The sequence below is a fragment of the Moschus berezovskii genome, chromosome 23 (assembly GCF_049115385.1).
Source record: "Moschus berezovskii isolate FMDL1 chromosome 23, NW_MosBer_1.0, whole genome shotgun sequence".
Classification (NCBI taxonomy): Eukaryota; Metazoa; Chordata; class Mammalia; order Artiodactyla; family Moschidae; genus Moschus; species Moschus berezovskii.
In genome coordinates this window covers 54,507,300-54,531,592 of record NC_142482.1, presented here as the reverse complement: position 1 = coordinate 54,531,592, position 24,293 = coordinate 54,507,300, and the positions used below count along the sequence as shown (strand labels likewise).

The 24,293-nt window shown below is 44.4% G+C and overlaps 1 protein-coding gene across 8 annotated transcripts in view; it reads left to right on the top strand.

The window, feature by feature from the left end:
- Positions 1 to 24,293, top strand: part of PHACTR1 (phosphatase and actin regulator 1) — a 515,711-nt gene that overhangs the window by 295,060 nt on the left and 196,358 nt on the right. For all 8 annotated transcript variants that reach the window (XR_016036000.1, XM_088831029.1, XM_088831027.1 and 5 more), the window contains one exon: positions 20,011 to 20,175. Coding sequence is in view for 7 of the 8 variants with exons in the window: in XM_088831029.1 (XP_088687155.1) it covers positions 20,011 to 20,175 (165 nt within the window). In the remaining variant the exon portion in view is untranslated. The remainder of the gene's footprint in view (positions 1 to 20,010; positions 20,176 to 24,293) is intronic.

Sequence of the window (24,293 nt, the reverse complement as noted above, 5' to 3'; positions counted from 1 at the left end):
CAGATTTCTTTCGGCTTAGTGGACCTACCCCAGGTCTCAGGCAACTCCTATTTACATACACACCCCTATAGCCTTCAAAGGATTCATGGAGTGCTTGCTTTGAGCTTTGCAGTAACAGTTAGAATATAGTTGAATTACTCTTTGCTTTTGTGGTCAACTTAGCGCTAAGATTAAAAACTCACATTACTTTCCCCAAGACAAAAATTCTTTTTAACTATGTCTTATTAACCAGCCAGTGTGGTTTTTTTTTTGTTTGTTTTTTATTAGTCTATAAAGACTGTACTTCCATTTTTCAGTAGAAAACTTCTCTTTTAGAAAAATCAAATTATACCAAATAAAATATTTGGCAATTTGTTTTCCACTGAACAGGAAACTATGGCAATTTTCACGTTGATCGTTAGAGATGTCCATCGTTGTATTTAATGGCCACACAGTTTTATGGTCAGTGATTGTCCCTTAATTTAGTTAATCCCTCCTGGTTGGAGCGTTTGAGTTACTGTGTTTTTAATGCTTTTGAGTTGGCAAATGGAGAAATGGAGTTTAGTTTGTGATGTCACCCTTCAAAAATATATGAAACTCAATCTAGGTCAGCAAATCTCTTATTTATATTTGGCCTATGGGACAAACTTTTGTGAAAAGCAGTGACTGAGCTGAAACAAAGTCTCAGTTCAGGAAGATTTCGGAGAACACTTAACAACTAAACAACTCTTCTAAGAGACATGAAGACCTGTCATCTTTCAGTTGCTGAAAATGTGAGAATTCACCGTATCATTTCTTTCCTACGTCTTAGAGGTAGCCGGACTCCTATACCACAGCCCCACCTCCAGTCATGGCTCTGCCTACAAGTAAAGAAAGAATGAGTCTCAACCACAGTTGTTTTTCCTGACTCTGAACATTTCAGAAAACACTCTGGTTTGGGTATATATAATATTTCCTATTCTTATCTTTTCCTGAGAAACATTCATTCATTTATTCACGCAGAAATATTCATTGATCATTTCTTATGTGTCATAAATGGTCCCTGCTCTCAATCTAGTATGGAAAGTGAAAGTGAAAGTCGCTTAGTTGTGTCCGACTCTTTGCGACCCCATGGGCTATACAGTCCATGGAATTCTCCAGGCCAGAATTCTGGAGTGGGTAGCCTTTCTCTTCTCCAGGGGATCTTCCCAACCCAGGGACTGAACCCAGGTCTTCCTCATTACAGGCAGATTCTTTACCCGCTGAGCCACAAGGGAAGCCCAGTATGGAAAAGTGAAAGAGAAAATGTTAGTTGCTCAGTTGTGTCGGACTCTGCAACCTCAGGAACTGTAGCCTGCCAGGCTCCTCTGTCCATGGGATTCTTCAGGCAAGAATACTGGAAGAATCCCTTCTCCAGGGGATTTTTCCAGATCCAGGGATTGAACCCGGGTCTCCTGGGTTCTAGTATGGACAGGTCAGTTATGATGCTTCTGGCTGCAGTAAAAGGGAAGACACTGGACATCTTGGCCTTAAACAATTAGATCATCTATTGTCTAACATCATAAATCCTTAAGTGAGGCGGGCTCAAGCCCGATTCCATTACCCTGAGAGTCTTTCCCCTGCCCTCTTTTGCTTCAGGACTCCATTCCCAGGCTGGTTGTGAGATGCTTATAAGCGTTCAGGCCTTACATTCTGACCCCACCATGATCAGAGGTAGAAATAGGACTGCCTCCTGGTGTCTTTCTCTAAGAGCAAAGAAGTGCTTCTTAGAAGCCTGACCACTGGTACAGGCACCCCTTACATAGCTCAATGGCCAGATATAGGTGGGCTGCTGCTGCTGCTAAGTCACTTCAGTCGTGTCCGACTCTGTGTGACCCCATAGACGGAAGCCCACCAGGCTCCCCCGTCCCTGGGATTCTCCAGGCAAGAACACTGGAGTGGGTTGCCATTTCCTTCTCCAATGTGTGGAAGTGGAAAGTGAAAAGTGAAAGTGAAGTCGCTCAGTCGTGTCCGACCCTTAGCGACCCCACGGACTGCAGCCTACCAGGCTCCTCCATCCATGGGATTTTCTAGGCAATAGTACTGGAGTGGCTTGCCATTGCCTTCTCCGATAGGTGGGCTACCCACGCTTTAATAACTGATCAGAGATCTACCCACTAATGCTGGGAGTGGGGCCAGCCTCCAGGAAGCTTGTGATCTCATGGAAAAGGAATAGACAGGTGAGCTCAGTGATCTGGGTTCTATTAGGAGGGAAGATGGGCAGAAAGGGGTGCAACCTTCTCTGTTAAAGGGGAAACGGGCATTAAAGGGGATGCAGCAGGTAACTATCCAGGCAGAGGCAATGGCCTGTGTAAAGGCCTTGATGCAGAAATGATGTGTTTCTTGTGTTTGAAGAAAACAAAAGATGAGCAGGATTGGAGCCAGTAGTGATCCAGGCGGACGGTTCCTCTGGGCTGATGTGAAGACACTGGGGCCTTGTCCTGAGAGCAGAGCTGTGTCATGGTTTAATTGATGTTTATGAGAGCTTCCCAGGCTGCTGTGTGAAGGACCTCTGATGGTGATGGGCGGGAATTAGAACACAGAAACTGGTGATGTGGAAAATGGGCTGACCTGAGGAGAGAGATGGGGAGAGTTGAGACATAATTTAACAGGTAGTTTTGACCTGTTTTGGTGATGAGTTAGATCTGGGGGAGGTGAAGGAAGCATTGGTGTCAAGGGTGACTCATGGATTTCTCCCTGAGCAGTTAAGCGACTGGCATTGCCATTACTAAAGAATGATCAGACCAAGGGTAAAAATAATTCATCTTAAATAAAGGCCTGTGAAATATTATTTGGAGAGGAAGAGTAGTAACAAAAGAGGGTAGGTTCAGGAGCCATTCACGACCTTTTATTTGTGTAAAATAATTGAGTTTTCCCAATAACCCAATGAAGTAGATGCCGTTGTCCCCATTTTACAGATGTGGTAACTGAGACCCAGAGTTACATAGCTAGTACGTGTGGTGTCTATTAGAAGAGCCTTCTCAGATGCAACATAAACTTAGAAATATTCAGCTTATCAATGCTAATTATAGCCATGAGAGTAAGTGACATTGTCTAGGGAGAGCTGAGCCCTGGGAAATCTAATGATTTAAGTAAAAAAACCTGGGAGACACAAAAGTACAATAGAAGAGAGGAAAGAGGGCACGGAGGAAGAACATCTTCCTATAGTTTGATTATTTATTCATTTATTTATTTTTGGCCACACTGGATGGCATATGGGATCATAGTTCCCTGACCAGGGATTGAACCTATGCCCCCTACATTGGGAGCATGGAGTCTTAGCCACTGGACTGCCAGGGAAGTCCCTAGTTTGGCTTTGGAAAATGAATATTAGTGTTAAAAATCGTGAAAGGATTTGGTTCCTTTACAAACCAAGAAACAGGTTATAAAAGTTTCTAAAATTCCACCAGAGAATGAGAACATGTATGCTAGCACTTGATGTTCTGCCACTTACACTATAGTTTGTATAAACATCAGCAAGCTAATCTTTGTACTGGATTAGATTCAGCTGCATAAAACACATAAACTCAATAGTAGTGACTAAACAAGATCGGGTCTTATTTACCTCTTACAGAAAAGTGCAGAGGCAGTCAGTTCAAAGCTACTATGTATGATGGTTCTGCAAAGATTTTAAGGACCATGGTGCCACCAGCTTACTGCTTCTTCATGACTATGAAGAGGTGGCCTTTGTCTTCATAGTGGCTGCCAAGCTCCAGTCATCACATCTTTGCTTCATGAAATTGGATGAAGAGAAAAGTGGACCAAAGAAATGGCACATCCCTTCGCTTCAAGCAGATTTCCCAGAAGTTGCTCGCAACACTTTAGCTTATAGCTCAAGTCAAAGCTTGATAATGTACCAACACCTATCCTCAGAGGAGCCTAGGAAACAGTCTTCAGCTGGGCAAAACCCCAAGAAGCTTTCACTAAAGAGGAAGGGAAACCAGGCAGCTAGCCATCTCTGCCACTGTCAATTTGCTCTTTTGTGAAATGGCGATAAAATATTCACTTTACCTCTTGTTGATTTGTTGTAGGGATCAAATGATGTGATAAAAGGCAAGTGCTTAATAAATGATAAAACATTGTTCAACTTGTTGCTGTGAGAATGACCATTAACTCCTCCTGCACACAGTAGATTTTTGTATTTTGAATGAGAAAATCTTGAAACTAGTTAAGATTTTCTACTGCTTTGTTAGGTTTAGAGGCAGGAAGTGTGAATTTTTCTACACATCTTGCATTTCAATGGCAAAGCTTTCCTTTGCTTTCAGAATCAATTTCAGACTATCTAAGACTGATATTTGATTAGCTCTGCAGCAAAATGTCTCATCAGTGTTGCCTGGTATCTGCTGAACTCAAGCACTGTCCAAGGAATGCTTGGACATTCTGTCCAGGAATGCTGTCTGATAAATCGGGAGAGTGGTCGGTGGGGACAGCAGTTCGTGTCGTTAACCTGCCTGGTCCTCATTATTCTGACTTATTTGTAATATTATGAGGATTCCACCCGAGGTGCCTCATGCATTTAAGGGAATGGCTCTGTCATTCAGAAACTAGTTGCCGTGATCATATAAGAAACTGAAGGCAAAGATAGCAGGGCATTTTAGATACCGTAGCTTGTTGTACCCAGAAATTCAGGTACAGATACAAGCAAGGAAGTCCTTTTTCCTGTTAAAATCTAGGGTGGTCAGAAATTATCTGTGAGTGTTGCTCTGCTTTTTGCATTTTGAGTTTGAGTCCAGAAACAGATGACATTTTTGCACTAAATCATGACCTTTAAGATGATTCTGTCACACAGAAACAAGGAATTTCTATTATCTCTGATTCTGTATGTGCTTTAATATGTCCATATCAATTTCAGATTCCTCTAAAAATGGAATAGGGTTTGCTTTTGTGGGATACTTTTCATTTTAGGATGTTAAAGAGTAGGAACTTCATCTTCTCGTTCCTTAAGTACCCATCCCATGACTTGAGTAGTATGATGCGTGTGTAACAAATGTTTGCTGAGTTAATGCATCATTAACTCCACATGCTCACGGGCCTTCAGGTGCCAGAAGGGACAGACAGGAGAGAGGCCTGAGCTCAGTATGTATCTTATGACATCCTTTTGTTCCTTTCTCAGACTTGATGCTTTATTCTTTAATGCCTGGACAACTTTGGAAAGGGGAGAGAGACTAGCACAATTAGAGTTAATTTAGTGATGATAAGTTTTATTATATAACCTCAAAGGCAAACTGAAAAGATGCTTATCAATTAAAGTCACTTATAGCAACTAATGGAGAAGGCAATGGAAAGCCACTCCAGTACTCTTGCCTAGAAAATCCCATGGATGGAGGAGCCTGGTAGGCTGTAGTCCATGGGGTCGCTACCAGTCAGACATGACTGAGCAACTTCACTTTCACTTTTCACTTTCACACACTGGAGAAGGAAATGGCAACCCACTCCAGTGTTCTTGCCTGGAGAATCCCAGGGATGGTGAAGCCTGGTGGGCTGCCATCTATGGGGTCACAAAGAGTCGGACACGACTGAAGTGACTTAGCAGCAGCATAGCAAGTAAAGTGTGGGTGGGGGAGGGAATGGTTGACATAACCTATGTCAAAATTCTAATGATTCAACTTCAGGAACTTGAGGCTTCCCACTTAGACCTGGTACTGTCCAGTTAGTTTCCTTATTCTGGGTCAGGAGTCCTGTTTGATAGTCATTAACTCTGCTTTCTACTACCCTCCACCTAAGACCTAGCAGCCCTCCACCTTTCCTCGCCTTCGGATGAGTTTCAAATGGAGCCAAAAATGAATTCAGAGAGTCACTGACCAAATCATTCAAAACCATTCAACCCCCTCGACTTGATGATAAGAAATAGGTAATGAACACACAATAAGTGCCAGTATTATTCTAGAGTTTAATACTTTAAACTCATTATATGTGTTAATATAACGATTGTGTAACCAGAGAGTTAGGTATTATCCCCATTTTGCAATGAAGGAAATGTAATTCTGAGAGGTTAATTAACTTGCCCATTGTCCCAAAGCTAACTGACGTCTGGCACTTAGACTGTGATTTCAGAGTCCAAATTCTAAGACTCTGAGGTCAATATATGTAGTCATATGAAAAAATAATAAGAATTTTAAAATAAACTAAATTAAAATGTGAATTCTGACCTTATGGGGGGAAATGAACTAGTGACTTTTCTTGCTGAGATCTCTATAAAAATGGAATGTCTTTCTTGGAGAAGAATGATAAAAGGTCCCCAAAGAAATTACTGAGAGGACAAACAAAATAGGACATTTACCTGTGAAAAAAAGACTAATGGCACTTAATGTCTGTTTTCTGAAGCAAGTGAAATTAAGAATTCCCTGTGAAAGTCTCAAACAATTTATAAGCAAAATTTCTTACTTTCTGAATAACAGTCAAGGCCCAAGTTAGAGCTATTGATGGAATTACACACACAAGGAAAGGGAATGAAAACATTTTAGCAAGGAACCAACATTCTTGCTAAAATGTTTTTTTTCAGAGGTGCATTTTGATTTCGCACAGTGACTACACAAATGACAAACGGCACGGAGGAGTTGGTCTGTGAACTGCTGCTAAGTCACTTCAGTCGTGTCCAACTCTGTGTGACCCCATAGACGGAAGCCCACCAGGCTCCCCCATCCCTGGGATTCTCCAGGCAAGAACACTGGAGTGGGTTGCCATTTCCTCCTCCAATGTGTGAAAGTAAAAAGTGAAAGTGAAGTCGCTCAGTCGTGTCCGACCCTTAGCGACCCCACGGACTGCAGCCTACCAGGCTCCTCCATCCATGGGATTTTCTAGGCAATAGTACTGGAGTGGCTTGCCATTGCCTTCTCCGGTCTGTGAACTAACGGGAGGTAAATAAGGAAACTAACCTGATCAGAGGAAGAAAATGAGAAATCTGAGCTTAAGAGAAAGTAGACTGAAGAAATGGTTCTTTTCAGTGGAATGTGAGGTTCCCTGAGGCTGTCTGCCATCCTTTATTCAGTAATAACTGAGTGGCTATTATTATGAGACCTTAGAATGAGCTCTGGGGAGGAAAAATGTCGAGAAGTGTGTGAACCTTGACAGTATTAATGGAGGGAAGGACCGTTCGAAAATAGATGAATCAACAACCTACACAGCCTGGTCTTGAGCATTCTCGAGCCATCCAGTAGATAAGAGATGTGCAAGACAATTGACCGTCTCTAGACTCAGAAGCCCTGGACCAATTTAGTTCCTCTGAGCTGGTGCATTCTGAGCACTTCAGTTGACCCCTCAATGTCTTAACTTCATGCAACAATAAAAGGGGACATTTCGGAGAAGGCAATGGCAAGCCACTCCAGTACTCTTGCCTAGAAAATCCCATGGATGGAGGAGCCTGGTAGGCTGCAGTCCGTGGGGTCGCTAAGGGTCGGACACGACTGAGCGACTTCACTTTCACTTTTCACTTTCACACATTGGAGAAGGAAATGGCAACCCACTCCAGTGTTCTTGCCTGGAGAATCTCATGGGCAAAGGAGCTTGGCAGACTGTGGTCTATAGCGTGAGAAAGAATCGGACATGACTTAGTATGCAAGCAAAAATTTCTAGTGATTTGAGGATTTGGGGGCTGGCTGATGGTACTGAAGCATGACTTAGTTTTCTGCACTAGGGATGGTCCTCCTTAGCCAGCCTCCTGAAGGCTATAGACTTAACTGGGGAGATGGGATGAGGATTCTAGGCTTCTGTAGGAATTCCCCATCTAGTCTGTTTCTGCACATGTGATTCTCAGAATCCTAGCATCAGAAATTCCTGGGCTGCTTATTGTGCATTCACATTCTGGTTCAACAGGTTTAAGATGCAAACCAGTGATTTAAAAAATTGCACTGGTACTTATTCAGTTGATTCTTACATCAGCCTGGTGTGTTTCAGCATAGTTCAGAGCCTCCAAAACTCAAAAAAAAAAAAAAAAAGAAAAAATAAGAAAAATCATCTAATTCCTTAAGGGACATCCTGGGGTGAAGAGGTGAGGAATTGCACCCCTAGAGGAACTCTCACTGGCCAGGTGGTCTACTTGACTTTTAAGTACTACAACAAGTGCTTTAAAGTACATACCTATTATCCTTGCAAGTTATTATTGTCCTTTTTTTTTTATAGGAGAGCAAGCTGGTGATCACACAGTTAATTTGTTAGAACTCTTGTGGTTGCAAGTGAAAGTGAACCCAACCCACCCTGGCTTAAGTGAAAAGGATAATTCATTGATTCATATAATTCATTGGTCTGGGTTTAGAATGGTTTCAGGCATGGCTGGATCCAGGGCCCCAAATGATTCAGGGGCTAACCTGAGCAATGCCTCCCTCAACCTTTTATTTTCTTCTCTGTTGACTCAATTCTCAGGTGGGCTTTTCCTTCGAGATGGTAGAAAGATTACCAGCAACTCCATGCTATAGGGCAAGGGTTGACATGGTCCCAAAGGCTGGCTGCCTGTTTGGGTAAATAAGAGTCTTTGAAACACAGCCATGTCCATTTGTGTACATTTATTTGAGGCTGCTTTCCTGTTGCAGCAGCAGAATTGAGTATTTGCAGCAGAATTGAAAGTGGCCCATATTGGAGCTTCCCAGGGGCGCAGTGGTAAAGAACCCACCTGCCAGTTCAGGAGACACAGAAGATGCAGGTTCAGTCCCTGGGTCTGGAAGATCCCTTGGAGGAGGGCATGGCAGCCCACTCCAGTATTCTTGCCTGGAGAATCCCATGGACAAAGAGAGGACCCTGGCAGGCTAGAGTCCCTGGGGTCACAAGGAGTCATGACAGACTGAGCAGCTGAACATAGGTATTTATGATTTGGCTTTACAGAAAGAGTTTGCTGACCCCTGCAGGAGAAACCAGGTTTCGTTGAGGTCTAATTTGAAGCTTTTGAGAGGCATTATGTACTTATTCAAGAGCATGGGACCCAAGAGTCTGAGGTTTTAGGATGAGCACAGAATTTATATTATTTAGATTGTCACTTTGGATTAACAAAAGACTTGAGAGTTCATTTACGATTTAAATTCAAAGGTTCCATTCCCAGCACAAATTTGTAGATTAACGGAACAATAGAATGTTTTATAAATTTTTGTAGCTGTTACATTCTTTGGTGGTTGAAGGTTAGATTCCTGGGGGATGAAACGGGAACTTTGTTTTGACTATCTCAGGAAGAATTTTGTGGATAACATCTACTATCTCAATGAATAGAAACACCTCTATAAATTTAAATTCCCCTCCTGTCTAGTCTGTTAGCAATGTTCTTTGTCCATTGACTGACTGTGGTCCTGGAATGTGAATATCCTCTCAGCACAGAACTCTGAAAATAGAAAGTACTCGACTTAATACAATTGTTTTCTTCCAAAGCATTGCGCCCTAGAAAAATTTTTTTTTAATATTTAATCACATCTGAGAGAAGGTTTTAAAATTTATGGCCCCTGCTTTGACCAGGCTTAGAGCCTAATAGGCAATCCCAGTTGAGAGCGCACGCCTATCAATAGCCCCAACAAAATCCATAATTTAGTCTCGTTGCCTGGCTGGGCTAACTTCCTCATCCCCGAATGAATGACTGCGGGTAGGAGGGTGGGTGGAGAATGCAGTGTTCTGATTGGCTGGCGCTGGGTCACGTGCCCACCTCTGGCCTCAGGCGTGAGATCCGCTTTCCTGAGTTGCCAAGACTGGAAATGTAGGACAAGTGATTCTCCGGAGGAAAATCAGGAAACGCAGTCTTCCTGCCCAGAAGCCAAAAAGAACCCTTATCTTACAGCTAGTAGGCAGTAGATTCTAGATCTGAACCCACATCCTCCTGGTTTCAAAACTGAGATTCTTGCCACCATAAACCGTGTATAGCCTTTTCTAAGTAAAGCAGATCTGAGCCAATTTCAGGCCACACTGGCACCTGCTGAGCTCCTAATTGTAGCCTGGGGCACAGGGGCTTCTTGGAGAACCTTCTACTGGTTCTGTCTGTCCTAGTGACTTTGGGTGGGTATCCTCCAGGGCATGCTTGCTTATATGCATGTGCATTTTATATACGCGTATGTTTTATGACATTTTAGGATAAGACCAATGACACCATTTTTCTTTTGCTCAGTTCATTTGCTCAGTCATGTCCGACTTTTTGCAACCCCGTGGACTGCAGCATGCCAGGCCTCCATGTCTGTCACCAACTCCTGGAGCTTGCTCAAACTCATGTCTGTCGAGTCGGTGATGCCATCCAGCCATCTCATCCTCTGTCATCCCCCTCTCCTCCTGCCTTCAGTCTTTCCCAGTGTCCGAGTCTTTCTCTATGAGTCAGTTCTTCGGGATCAGGTGACCAAAGTATTAAAGTTTCAGCTTCAGCATCAGTCCTTCCAATGAATATTCAGGACTGATTTCCTTTGGGATTGACTGGTTTGATCTTGCAGTCCAAGGGACTAAAGCATCAGTTCTTTGACACTCAGCTTTCTTTATGGTCCAACTCTCACTCCTCATGACTACTGGAAAAATCATAGCTTTGACTCGACAGATCTTTGTTGGCAAAGTAATGTCTTTGCTTTTTAATATGATGTCTAGATTAACTTTGGCAACCCACTCCAGTGTTCTTGCCTGGAGAATCCCAGGGACGGGGGAGCCTGGTGGGCTTCCGTCTATGGGGTCACACAGAGTTGGACACGACTGAAGTGACTTAGCAGCAGCAGCAGCAGATTAACTTATATTGGCATCTATTTTGTAGCCTTTTCAAAAATAAGCTTGTTTTCTCCCTCATCATTGAAGCCCTATTACATTAGTCACTAACATAGAGATTTGAAGAGCCAGATTTTCATAGTGTGGGAAGGTATTCTTGAAAATAGACAAATCTTCATTTAAAGCCTGGGTTTCTCTTTGCTGATAATCACATCTTCCTATTCATCAATTTCTCAATTTTCCCACCTGTAAAGTAGAGATTGAATAATAACAGTAGCTCATAAGATTAATGTGAGGGATTGTGTAAGGTGTTATGTATCGAGTGCCTAGGTTAAGTGCCTGGCTGACTTTGTGTCTGAAAACTGGTCACTGTTTTATTATCATCATCATGGTCGTCATTCACATCAATACTTACAGAAGCACCTCCTGATTTAAATCTCTCTTCCTGTTACAAGGAACTCATATGCTGTTCAGAGTCTGAAGAGTTCATGTTAGTCATATAGTAGCTTATACAATGAACTCTAAAGTTCAGAACCAGTAGAGCTACCCTCTTTTCATCTTCAAAAGTACATCTTAGGGCGTAGGATTTAGGGATATTCTCCTATTCCTCTTGGATTTCAACTACTGCTTCAAGAGCAGATTAACACAAACATGGCTTGGGCCATCTTTGGTCCCACGAGATCCGTGAATTCCCCTCTCTCCTCCCTCTTGTCATAGCGTTCTGGTGTGCCTTTGCCAAGGTGCCAGTTAAAGGTGGCTGTTCCAAGTGCTGAAGACAGTGGCAAGCCTGGGAAAGCCCTTTAAGACCAGCTCCCCCAGTGGGTGGGACTGCCCCCTGCCAGGCAGAAATTTCTGGAGCCAGAAAGGAAGTTGGCCAGTGCCTGGCACTGGCTCAGTGGTAAAGAATCCACCTCCCAAGCTAGAGATCTAAGTTCGAATTCTGGGTCGAAGGAAGTGGCAACCCACTCCAGTATTCTGGCCTGGGAAATTCCGTGAACAAAGAAGCCTGGCGGGCTGCAGTCCATGGGGTCATGCAGAGTGGGACATGGATTAGCGACAGACTTTCACTTTTTTTTTTTTTTTTTCCATTGGCCTGGGTACATGCAGCCTAATTGACTCTTTCTATCTGCTTCTAGCCCTCAGGATTGTAAGACGCACCCCTTATTGGTTCTTTCCCTGGGAAGAATACCCTTCCTGTAACAGGATTATTGATTAGCTGCTTCCTAAATATAAGCATTTTTCTGTCCATCCAGAGGCACAGTGGCTGAACGGTGTGTGATGGCTGCATCTGGAGTGGGGGTGAAGTTTGTGGGCATATAATTGGCTTTTCCTTTGGGGAGTCCCAGGTAAAGAAGGCAGTCATCTGTGTGTCTTAAGTAGCCAAAGGGCTCCAGAACTCCGTCCCCTCCTCACTGGAGCCTGCATCACTCAGATTAACCAGCCTTTGGATTAAGACAGAGAAAACCTTTGTTCAGTGAAGCTGTGTTCATCCCTAGTAGCTCAGTGGGTTAAGAATCTGCCTGCAATGCAGGAGACCCGGGTTCGATTCCTGGGTCAGGGAGATCCCCTGGAGAAGGAATAGTCTACCCACTCCAGTATTCATGCGCTTCCCTGGTTGGCTTAGATGATAAAGAATATGCCTGCAGTGCAGGAGACCTGGGTTCGATCCCAGGGTTGGAAAGATCCCTGGAAGGGGAGCATGGCAACCCACTCCAGTATTCTTGCCTGGAGAACCCCCATGGACAGAGGAGCCAGCAGGGCTACAGTCCATGGGGTCACAAAGAGTCAGACACGACTGAGCGACTAGGCACACAGCACATGCCTGAATCAGTGCTCACACCTTAATTCTAATGTTGGATCCATCTTTGACTTGCTGGTGAGGGATGAGGAAGAGGCCAGTGGTACATAGAGCGTGGAAGAATGTGTCAGGACAGTGAAGGTCAAGGGAAGGCTAGAGCGAGAAGAGTGTGAACACAGCAGATCCTTGTCCTCAGCAATGTTAACTCCGGAGTGTTCTCAGAAATCACATTTGTGTTTGCACTGAACCCTTTAGGAGCTCCGTGGGCAATGTGGCAGTTCTGCTTTGCCTCCCAGCCCTTACAGGCTCCCGTGTGTCCCCTAAACCAGGCAACCTTTTCTGAGCAACGGAGCCTCCATTCACCTTCATAGCCACCCCGTCTAATGCCCAGCACCTCCTGGAACTGGGCAGTGGGTCCTGATTTTTAGAATAAAAATGCATCACTCTTTTGTTTTTTTCAAACACACCTGATCATTAACACAGATCAGTCCTAGGTTGGACAGAAACTCTTCAAAGAGATCTGGCCTCTAAAGGAGACTGTGCTGTGGCAGTTTTGGAGTGAAAAGGGGAAACCACAGCCCTCTTAGGCCTGATGCTTCGTAACCATTCTCCATGTCCCTGTGATAAGGTGTCTTTTGCAACTGAAACTGCATTTTTAAAAGGGGAAAGCGATAGTCGTTGAGCACTTCCTAAATGGCCAGGGACCTGTGTGACATTGTTTTGCATCTGTAAGCAAAAGTCATGCTGCCTGAGGCAGAAATGTGGCAGTTTTGTTCCCTGGGCAGCTCGGTGTACTTGACTGACAGCTCTCCACCCCCATCCTGGGCTCCCATTCCTAGGCTGGTGAGATGTCATGAAAACAGAACCCCTTGCAATCTTGTTGGAAGGGAAGGTGAATGTTCCCAGATCCTGCTACATAAGCATTCTCTTCTGGGGTTCGCTTTGGGTTGAGAAGCAAGAGTCCAACCTGGGAGCCTCTCAAGTTGTTCAGAAATCCCAAGAGCACTTGGCACGTGGAGAGATCTAGAGTGGAGGCCCCAGATGACCTGGCCCTTCTGCCTCGTCCTTTAACTAGACATCAGACAACACAGACGCTGTGGCTCCCTTCTGTCCAGACTTCTCAGGGGGACCCTGAATGACTAACACATTCTAGGCCAGCAGGACACCAAAGCTGGTGCTCTCTTTGGATAAGCCTTTTGAAAGCTGAGCCACCATGAGAAATAACCATCGTAAAGGAATACCTGCTGAAGTGCCCTGCTGTGCCTAACCCCCTGCAGGCTTTAAGAGCCCACTAGGAGCAGCCTGGCCACCCCGGGAGGCTAGTGGGGATGGGGAGTGTGTGACTCCAGAGCACACACAGACGCAGCTACTTAGGTTCTTGGTAATTAACAATTTATTGACCAGAGAGGTATTAATGCATCTTTTGTTACTCTGAAAGTTTTTGACCGGGCTGTATCAATAGTCACTTACATAACAAATCACCAGCCACAGGCATTAGCTTCTGCAAAAATCCCCTGGTCAATAATGTGTTAAAATCATGCCTCCATCAGGTGCTTTGTCTCCTGCTTTGCTAAAGAGAATGAAAAGCCACCTCCTGCCAGACAGGCCCTGCTCTCTGATAAAGCCAATCCCAGTCATGTCCTGAAAGGGAGCCCAGCCCACCTGGTCTATTAGGAGGCGGTCTTTGAGAGATGCGCAGGGAAGACCCCAGAGATCCAGGCCTCCCCTCCTCCCTCAGCTCTCTGAATGAGCTCAGCTGCCCAGCTTCCCACCTTGGGTGGGGGATCAGTGTTCTCAGTTCTGGCCGTTGACATTTGAGCTGATTTTGTGTCTCAGTGAGCACTTTCTCCAGACAGCTGTCTCCTCTCTCAGCAGCAAGAGGAAGCCACCTTTGAGAACAGTGGGCTTGGGCGAAGCAGCCTTTTCTTGATGTGTTTCAAAAGAAGACTGTTTTCATAAACAGACCTTTCCTCTCCTGCTTGGCTCCTTCCTGTTCGCTCCTTTCCCTGGGGTTGGTTGGACAGAGGCCACTGTATTCTGAGCCGTGTTCTGTTTTCTTGTCTTTCTTCCTCCTCAAACTGTGTTCAGAGTTGGTCTCTTTCTTCACTTTCAAGCCTTCCAAGGTCATTGTCTAGGGGCAAAACAGGTTGAGAGCTAGCCCCTTCCATCAGATGAACAGGGGGGAAGTCGTGTGATGATTAGAACATAAACAGTTAAAGGAATCCATCTGTTTAAAAATCTAGACGTAAGGACTAAACATCTTGGGTTTAATAATATACTTCATAAGGGTTCATTTAACGATGGAGTTATAATTAGGCCTTTATAATGTTTTGTCAGTTCTTTTCCACTCTAAATTTTTCAAAGGCACTCCTAATTTCTTATAATTATTTTAACATGGTAATTTCAGAATGATTTTTATTCATTTCTGGAAATTGTGATTGTGAAAGAGCTTTATGGTCCTCGTGGTGCATTTTTCTGAGTTGAGCAGGAATGCTGAATTTTATGCCTCTCAAGATGGTGTGAATGAGTGGGGTCTGGTGGCCTCATTCATTTCCTGGCTGAACAGACCATTAGGTAGCACCAGCGATGAAAGTGAACTCCGTGGCAATCCTGAATAACTCATATCTGGGTTGTTTTTTTTTTTTTGGCTTCAGGGTATTCCCTCTCCCTTTACTCCTTAGCAGAAGATGATTTAAGTTGGCTAAGAGAAGACTCTTGAGAGTCCCTTGGACTGCAAGGAGATCCAGCCAGTCCATTCTAAAGGAGATCAATCCTGGGTGTTCATTGGAAGGACTGATGCTAAAGCTGGAACTCCAATACTTTGGCCACCTCATGCGATGAGTTGACTCACTAGAAAAGAGTCTGATGCTGGGAGGGATTGGGGGCGGGAGGAAAAGGTGACGACAGAGAATGAGATGGCTGGATGGCATCACCGACTCTGTGGACATGAGTTTGAGTGAACTCCGGGAGTTGCTGATGGACAGGGAGGCCTGGTGTGCTGTGATTCATGGGGTCGCAAAGAGTCGGACACAACTGAGCGACTGAACTGAACTGAAACTCATAAAGGCCTCAACCTGGATGCTTCAATTTTTTAAGAAATAATTTTGTTTATTTATCTTTGGCTGTGCTGGGTCTTAGTCGCTGCATGGGTTCTCTAGTTGCGGGGAGCGGGCTTCTCTTTGCAGTGTCTTCTTTTGTTTCAGAGCACAGGCTCTAAGGCCATAGTAATTGTGGTATGTGGGCTCAGTAGTTGCGGCTCCCGAGCACTAGAGCACAAGCTCAATAATTGTGGCACATTGGCTTAGTTGCTCTGAGTCATGTGGGATCTTCCCAGACCAGGGGTCAAACCCATGTCTCCTGCTTTCACAGGTGGATTCTTTACTTCTGAGCCACCTGGAAAGCCCCTGGATGCTTTAAATTTTTTACCTTTTGTGTCTTAGACTGTTTGGAGACTCAAAAGATGGGAACTCCTCCAGCCAAATGCAGGTACTCAAATAGACATGAAATTTTGCATCTAATTTCAGTGGTTTCATCCCCCCTCCCCAAGCCCGTTGGATCCAGGCAGTGTTTCATTTGGGCTGCAGTGTCTGTTTAGAGAAGTACTAGAAGATCATTCTGTGCAGGAACTCAGATGGAGATTCCTAAAGAGCAAAGCAAGAAACTAGAACTGTCTACTTTAAGTTATGGGGAGCCATTGGAAATTTCTGAGAAAAGCAATCTAGCAACACTTTAACATGTAAGTTTGAAGGCAGGAGACTAGGAAGGCAGGTACAAAATGTGCAAAATGTGGACAAGTTGAGGTTATCAGCTAAGGTAAGAAGCTTTTAAGAGGCGATGGCTACAAAAGAGAAAGTGATCTTGCGGGAATCAGATCACCAGACTGTCCTGAGCTGGTTTCCATCCTGATTCAAAGCCTCCTTGCTGTGGCTTCCCGCAGTTGACATTATGTGCCTCTTGCCGGCTGTCGAGCATTGTTGAGGGGGATCCAGATGGTTCTAGTGGTAAAGACCCCACCTGCCGTGCAGGAGACATAAGACTCGGGTTGAATCCCTGGGTCGGGAAGATCCCCTGGAGGAGGGCATGGCAACCCACTCCAGTATTCTTGCCTGCAGAATCCCATGGACAGGAAGCCTGGTGGGCTGCCATCCATGGGATCACAAAGAGTCGGGCACGATAGAAGCGGCTTAGCACGCTCAAGGGGGAACCAACTCAAGCAGTTGGTACCCCTTAAAGAGAATAACTTCCAAAATCAGTATTGCTCCAGAGGCCGTTTACTTGCTCCATTCGGCTTCTATTTCCTCACTGCACTTGTTTTTATTAGAACCAGTCTGCTCAGCCTCTCTGTAGCCCAGACTTACTTAAAGAAGTCTCCTCCATCTTTGTCTCTTCAGTCTCCAATAATCCACTTTATCCATTGCTGCCAGATTCGTCTTCCCGAGGCTCACATCTGATCCGTGCATTGTGATCAGAGACCTCGGTTCAGATGTTCGTTACTCAGAGTAAAGTCTTTGATGACTAATTTCTGTAAGTACTTTTGATCCCACCTCTGCTCCTCCCTAAGAACCGTGTTTCATGAACTTCTCAATCTCTTCCCTGCATCTTCAGTCTCTTGCTCTCCACTGGCTCTTGCTGCTCAGCCTAGTAATGTGATCCTGTCTTCCCATCCCTTCCTGACAAACTTCCTTCAGTAGTTCTCCGTGAGCTTAAGAAATAAAATCCAACTCCCTAAAGAAAAAAAAAAAAAAGACTTCATTATTTGGTTTCAAAGCCCTTGTCCTTGAGCAACCATCCTTTTTTTGCTTCTTTCCTTTCTAGTCAGAGTTCATTAAAACATGTAAAGCCTTCATTATCTCCCTGGTCATGGGAAGCGAAAACTTCATTCTTGCTTTCTTGTCCTTCCCCATGTGGATCTAGAAAATTACCGTGATGTGTTGATTCTCTCTCTGCTGGATCACATCTTTTCTCCGTGTCCCTTCTGTCACTGCCCTCCAGATGTGTTTGGTGGCCTCCTTTGTTACTCTCCACCAGCTGTCTTTTCACACTCCAGTTCAAGATGCCGTTGGCTGTTACTGTAATATTTCTTGAAAACAGATCTGATTGTGTCCTGGTCGTATGTCTTCTCAATCAGGCTATTTAAAACTGAGTCCCTCCCCACCTAGACACTCTTGATACAATTTACTTGTCATTCTTACCTTTTCTTTTCTCCATCAAGCAGCTGTCTCCTAAAATCCTGTGCGGTTTACTGTGTGTTGCCTACTCTCCATCCTAACCCCCCCAGTGTAAGCTCCATCAGTTGGTATTTTTGTCTCCTGTTTACTGACATAGCCCAAGTGTCTGGTACACAGTGAGCGTTCCGTAAGTATTCGTTGAATGTAATAATGTCAATTCCCATTTTCAGATTCTTTATCCATCTCCCTCTGCAAATAGGATGAAGCCCAAACACCCAGTTTTCTGAAGACTTGCAGAGTCTGGCTCCAGACCCTTCCTTGCCTCTCACCACTGACTCCCCGTCTCACCCAGCGTAGCTGAGTCTGCTGGTTCCCTGTGTTTCTTGTAGCTCCCAGGCAATGGCATATTCTTTCAGCCCGCTCTGTTCCTTTTGGGTCTCTTTCTCCTTCCAGAGATCCACTTCTCCTCTTCCCCATGTAGGGAGAACGGTTCCTTCTTTAAAATCCAGCCCCAAATGGCACACCCCGGGGTCTTCTCCAGCGATGAAGAGGAGTCCGCCCCTCGTCCCCTTTGCCTCCGTTGAATTTGGCCATTTCCCCCGACAGTGGACTTTTCCACACTGATGCCACTGTCTCCTCCTCTAGACTCTGCCCAACCATGTCCAGTTCTTCGGTGTATCTGCTCCAGGAAAGATCAGTGTCATCTCAGTATTAAGTGGTCACGTAAGACAGTGATGGCAGAGAGGGGCTCCCCGTGCACTGAACCCTGTAATCAAAGAGTTAAGTGCCTTCGCCTTGCAACGTGTTCAAGTCATTGACTGATCACCACCGTCCCCCAAGCTGATGCCCCCACAGTGTTCCCTGATTCCGTGAATGGAGGGGGCCATTCCACCGACATGACCCATGGGGCATCAGGAATGATCTGCCTCCTCCCCCTCAGCCACCCAGTCAGTCCGGGGTCCTGTTGACTTGGCTTCCCAGACGTCTCTAAAGTTCATCTGCTTCCTTTCAGTCTCGCCCACAGCCTTTACAACCTGCCATCATCTGTCACTGTTGCACACTGCCTGGCACATAGTTGAGGTCCCATATAGGTCTTTTTTTTTTTTTTCATTTATTTAAATTGGAGGATAATTGCTTTACAATATTGTATTGGTTTCTGCCATGCATCAATAGGAATCAGCCATAGGCATACATATGTCCCTGTTGAGCTCCCGGCATCATATACCAAATTCCCATTGGGTATCTACTTCACCCATGGAAGTGTAAATGTTTCAATGCTGTTCTCTCTCTCTCTGTTGAATAATTGAATCTCCTGAGTTCAAACCATACTGGATGACAGCAGGTAGAACATCAGGCTGTAAGACCAAGCTTCAGATATCAGCCTGTGTTTCGAAGTCCAGGAGTTTTTCTGAAGGATTATGTTAGAGGCTCAGCAGAGTGGTTCTGCGTTGGCCTCAGCTCTAGATGTAACTGGACTTTCTGGAAAGGCAAGTCCCTCCCGCCTGCCTTGATTTTGCCTTGAGGTTACTTTCTCTGATTATTCCTGTCATAAAAATTCAAGTCGGGGTCTCTTTACCTCCCTGAGATCTATAGATGCTCAAGTACACTGGAGAAGAGTTTTGTCCCAAGTGATCAAAGGGGTCAGAGTGAGTGTGGCCCTTAAGAAAGGGTCCCTGAGGCATTATGAGTTTGGTCTTCATGTCCTCCAATGTCAAGTTGTTGGGATGAGTCTAGATGGTACCTAATGTCACTCTCAACTCTCAGTTTCTAAGAAATTTTATTAAAGCAAAGGAACAAAAAGACCTAGAGGAATTAAAGCAATTATAGGATCTACTGCGTGATTCTGAAAACAGGCAATTGGATTTTAAGGTGGAGCCACTCATTCAATAGAGTCTAGTGCTCCTGCCCGTCTGGGTGAAGCATCACCCTAGGAAAGGGCGTCGTGGGTGGTGGGAAATGTTGGCATTGGAACGGACGGTTGGTAAATGTTTTCTCCATCTTTTCTCAGCAGACGGTGTTGTAGTGATAGCGTCTGCCAAGTCTTGAGAAAGTGCTGGACCCGTAGTTACACTGACTGTCTTTCGACTCTTCTCACGCCCTATCCCAGCCTTGTTGGGAGTCTCTGTGTCAGGAGAGCTCTGTTCTCCTCGTCCTCCTCCTCACGCCTAGGTTAAGGTTGGCCCAATCCATTTCGGTTGCTCCAGATCCCCTAGGCTTTGGCTGACTGTCCCCAGCCTTTAGAACACATTGATATGACTTCCATTCCAAAAGGCAAAAAGAGAAACGGAAGTTTGGTCATGTGGTTTCTGTTATCTGTAACCATGGAAAACGTTGGCCATCTGTGAGGCTCCCGTTTTAACACTTTTCTTTCTCCTTTTTCCATCTCCTTCTCGGGAAAACAAGCTGAGGAAGTGGAGAGGCTGGCGGCCATGCGTTCTGACTCCCTCGTCCCAGGTACCCACACCCCACCCATCCGGAGGAGAAGTAAGTTTGCCAACCTGGGAAGGATCTTCAAGCCTTGGAAATGGAGGAAGAAGAAAAGTGAGAAGTTCAAACACACATCTGCAGGTAAGATGATTTGTTTACCTTGATTTTTCACTGGGCATCTGTTGACTTCAACTTGGTAGGTTTGTTAGTAGAATTTAATTACAGTTGGCTGCCTGAACCAAAGGGAAAAAAATCAAGCCTTGGAATTGCTCTCGTGTGGAATAATTCTTCAGTGCGATTGAAAATGGCTTTTAGATCCTGTGTGTTTTCACGAGTCTCAGGTTTTTTTGTTGTTGCTTTTCAGTTTATGCAACCACCACTTTGATTTGATCTATAAATATCTGAACTTAGAGCTCCACCTTGCCCATGGTTGAATGCTTTCATTCCAGCATTGACAATCCATTTCTTATTTTTCATCCTTATTTTCCCTTCTCTGGTTAAAAATCAACACAGAGCAGAAAGTAAGTTGTATATGGTCGTTGGCAGATAGGAATAGGTTTTTTTCATGGAGGAAAAATCTTGAATAAGTGAAGCATCATTGTAAAATGACTATGATAACCGTCTAGTTCATAGCCTAGTCAACAGCAAAGGAATCTGGGTAAACTCAGCATGACTGGGGTCTGACGAGCACAGACTCTGGAGTCAGATGACCTCGCTTCAAGTTCAGCTCTGAAACTTGTTAGTTGCATGACCTTGGTTGATTGAACCTTGTACCCCAGTTTTCTCATTTGTGAGATGGGGTGAGAATGGTACCTTATGTGACTAAGTATTAGTAGGATGTTCATGGTGGCACTTTATGTGCATATTTTTTTTTAATAAGTAAGAGTATTACAGAGAGAGATGTGTAGGGAAAGAAATGCTGAGAGTTCTGATTTCACGTGTTGGGTTTGAGATGAGATGATGGAGGAGCCATGCAGATTCCTTTCTTTGCTTCATTCTGATTTTGGTACCTAAGTGCACAGGTCATCCAGGGCTACTCTGGGGCTCTTAGCTCCTTCTTACCCCATGTCCTGTTCTCCCTCCCCCTCAGAATCATCACCTTCTCTCTTTCTTGGTCCTCTTCCCGCTGTGGCGCACCCCCAAAGTGTGAAGTAGGCAATCCGCTTCTCGTGCCTTGTCTACAGATCGGAGAATTTTCATGCTGGTTGCTTTGAGGAATGAAAGAGAAGAGAGATAGGGAAGTTGCCACGTCTTGAAATCTGTACGAGTTTTCATGTGGCCAGCCCCCGCTGGTTCCTTCTGCTTCTGAGGGGGAAGCCTCAGTGTCCTGCTGCCATCATTTGTTCATTCCTGAGATTAGAATTGGAGAAGGAAATGGCAACCCACTCCAGTGTTCTTGCCTGGAGAATCCCAGGGACGGGGGAGCCTGGTGGGCTGCCGTCTATGGGGTCGCACAGAGTCGGACACGACTGAAGCGACTTAGCAGCAGTAGCAGCAGAGATTAGAATGAACCTGCGAATTTCATGAATCTCTGAATTGTCACCCTGCTGACCGTCTCTTCACCTGAATGCGTTCTCCCTGGCTTTTGATCATTATACAGGCTTGTTAAGGTGTCATAAAGCATGTAGGTCATTTACATATCTCTAAACACTTCTGAGAGTTTTTCATGCAAGCAAAACTCTATAAAGGGATGACTCTCCTATATCCCCCCAGAGTGAAACAGAAAAGGGCACTTACAGCATTGCCTTGGAGAAGAGAAATCTAAATGAAATATATTCTCAGGCAAAGTGAGGGGTCAGATGTGAACAGGAAAGAAACAGGGAATGTTCTGGAAGCACTGGAAGAAAATAATAAAGATTCCACAAGTTCCTTTGTAGTCTTCCTGACTGTGCTATGAAAATAGCTTATAATGAGACAATCCTATATAATACATTTAAGTAATTGCCATGTATCAGCATGAACTCCTGAACGATGCTGTAGTGGATGCATTTCCTCTGGACATTGATGAGCTTGGCTTGGTCCATTTGGCAAGACAGTAGGGCGAAGCTCCAATGCTTCTCGTGGAAAAAGGCACCTGAACTGTTGTGCTGACATCTTTAAGGTGTCAGAGAACTCGTCCTTTGATGGATGCAAATCCGGTGGCATCAAACTACTCATGAACCATTAAAGTCTGAAAATTTTTTTCATTTAAAACTTTAGAGAGAAAGGATTAAAGATCTGAGATAGGCAAAATTGCAACTTTAATCTTTCTTAGTATTAACTCTTTTTAGCAAGTTATTACGACCTCAGTGGCCAAACTGATTAATTTGGCCGATGAATGTAATATTTCCATGTGTTTTATTTATTTTTTAAAAATATATTTATTTTATTATTTGGCTGTGCCAAGTTTTGGTCATGGCACGTGGGACCTTCTGTCTTCATTGCAGTGTGTGGGATCTTAGTTGTGGCATGTAAAATCTAGTTCCCTGACCAGGGATCGACCCCCACCCCCCTGAATTGGGAGTGTGGAGTCTTAGCCACTGGACTGCCAATGAAGTCCCTGTGTGGCTTTATTTTAAAGGACAGTCAGCTCCTGAATTAGAGAAAATAGAAGGCTATGGGCTCTCTGTAAATCATGATAAATGGGTGGGTTATACGCTGTAACAAGCTAATCTGGTTTTTTAGTTTAAGTCAGTGGTGTGCACTGTGTAGTATATTTTGTTCTTAACTGAATTCAGAAATATTATTCCTGATTTTTGTAAATAAGGAGAGACTTCCTGTGCTAGTTCTTAGCTTCACAGAGAAAAAAACTGATAACTGAAGGGTGTTTAACATGATAAATTTTATGAATGATCAAATAGTACTTTGAAGTACAAACTTTCCTATGCGTGGCTAAGCATCAAGTATTAAATATACAAGAGGACTGACTGACTGTGGGAATGTTAATTGGTTGATCACTTTTAACCGTTATGCAGATATTTGTCGTGTGTGTGTGTATGTAACATATTTTCATGTGTACAGCAATTTCCACAATTTTAAATACACAGAATAAGCCCAGATATTACATTTATATTATGTATTTGCATTTAAACTTGTGTGCTTTCTTGATTACACAAAAGGACATTAATACAATGCATAATTGGCCTATTGTTATTTCCATGGTGAGTTACATTTCTAATTTGCCAGAATTAGCTATATTGTAGTTTCCCTGTAACTCAAGTTACAGAATGCATGTGTCTGTGTATACAGTATTTTCAAAGGTGCACCCAGAAGTCTTGCTTTGTAAGTTGTATTAGCAGTAAGAGAACCACATTGGAAAATGATGGTCTCAACATTTTCCTCAGTCTTGGCATCAGCAATTCCATGAGTTTATCAAAGACCGATTTCTACGTTCCATGCTGCTTAGACATCTTTGTATTCCAAGCTGAAGGCTGGTGTCCTCAAAGGTCTTCAGCCCTGAACTTTGGATGGTGGTGAAAGTCCCACAGGACAGGGAGCTTCTCTCAGAAGCATCCAGCATTACACGATGGTAGGAATAAAACAGGAATGGATAGGACACCAGATAATGGATCCTCATGGAGGTGATCTTGACCTGCCTTTTGGCCTGCCCTCAGACGCCCTGCCCAGGTCCTGTGAAGCACTCAGCCCAACACGTCCAGCTTCTGTAGAATCAGCAACAAGTGTCCACCACACACCCTGCACCTGCCCCAGGAGCAGAGACAGACGATAGCATCCCTTCCGAAATCGAGAGGGCCTCCCCCAGAAGAGTCAGCCGCAGCCATCTTCTCCAGATCCCTTGAAAATGAGGACTGTATTTATAGAAAAGCAGAACTGGCAGGAATAAACTGTGAAGATGCCACCGAATTACGCTTTTGTTTCCTCCTGAAACAAAATCATAAACTGCAGAAGTTGGCCCTGGAAATCTACCATGTGCCAAAATTCCCTTTGTGCTTCTAAAGCTTTCCTGCATCCCTAGGGCTTGAACAACAATAAAAAAATAATAATAAAAACCTCTTCCTGAGTGCCATACACATACTGAAACTGGCCGTGGAGTATGAGCGTGAGCGGAAACCAGACCTTGTGGGTTTGGCATGCGTGGTGTTGCTAAAAGAGGCAGACGATCAAATTACAAGAGTGAAGGCTAAGATCACAGTTATGGTTAAGATCACACCTGTGATAGGACAGTGATGGGAAGGTACTCAAGAGAATGGTGGAGAGGGGGAGCTTGAGGGAGCAAGGAGACTTCCCTGAGAAAGAGAAATTTGAGCTGGGATCTGAAG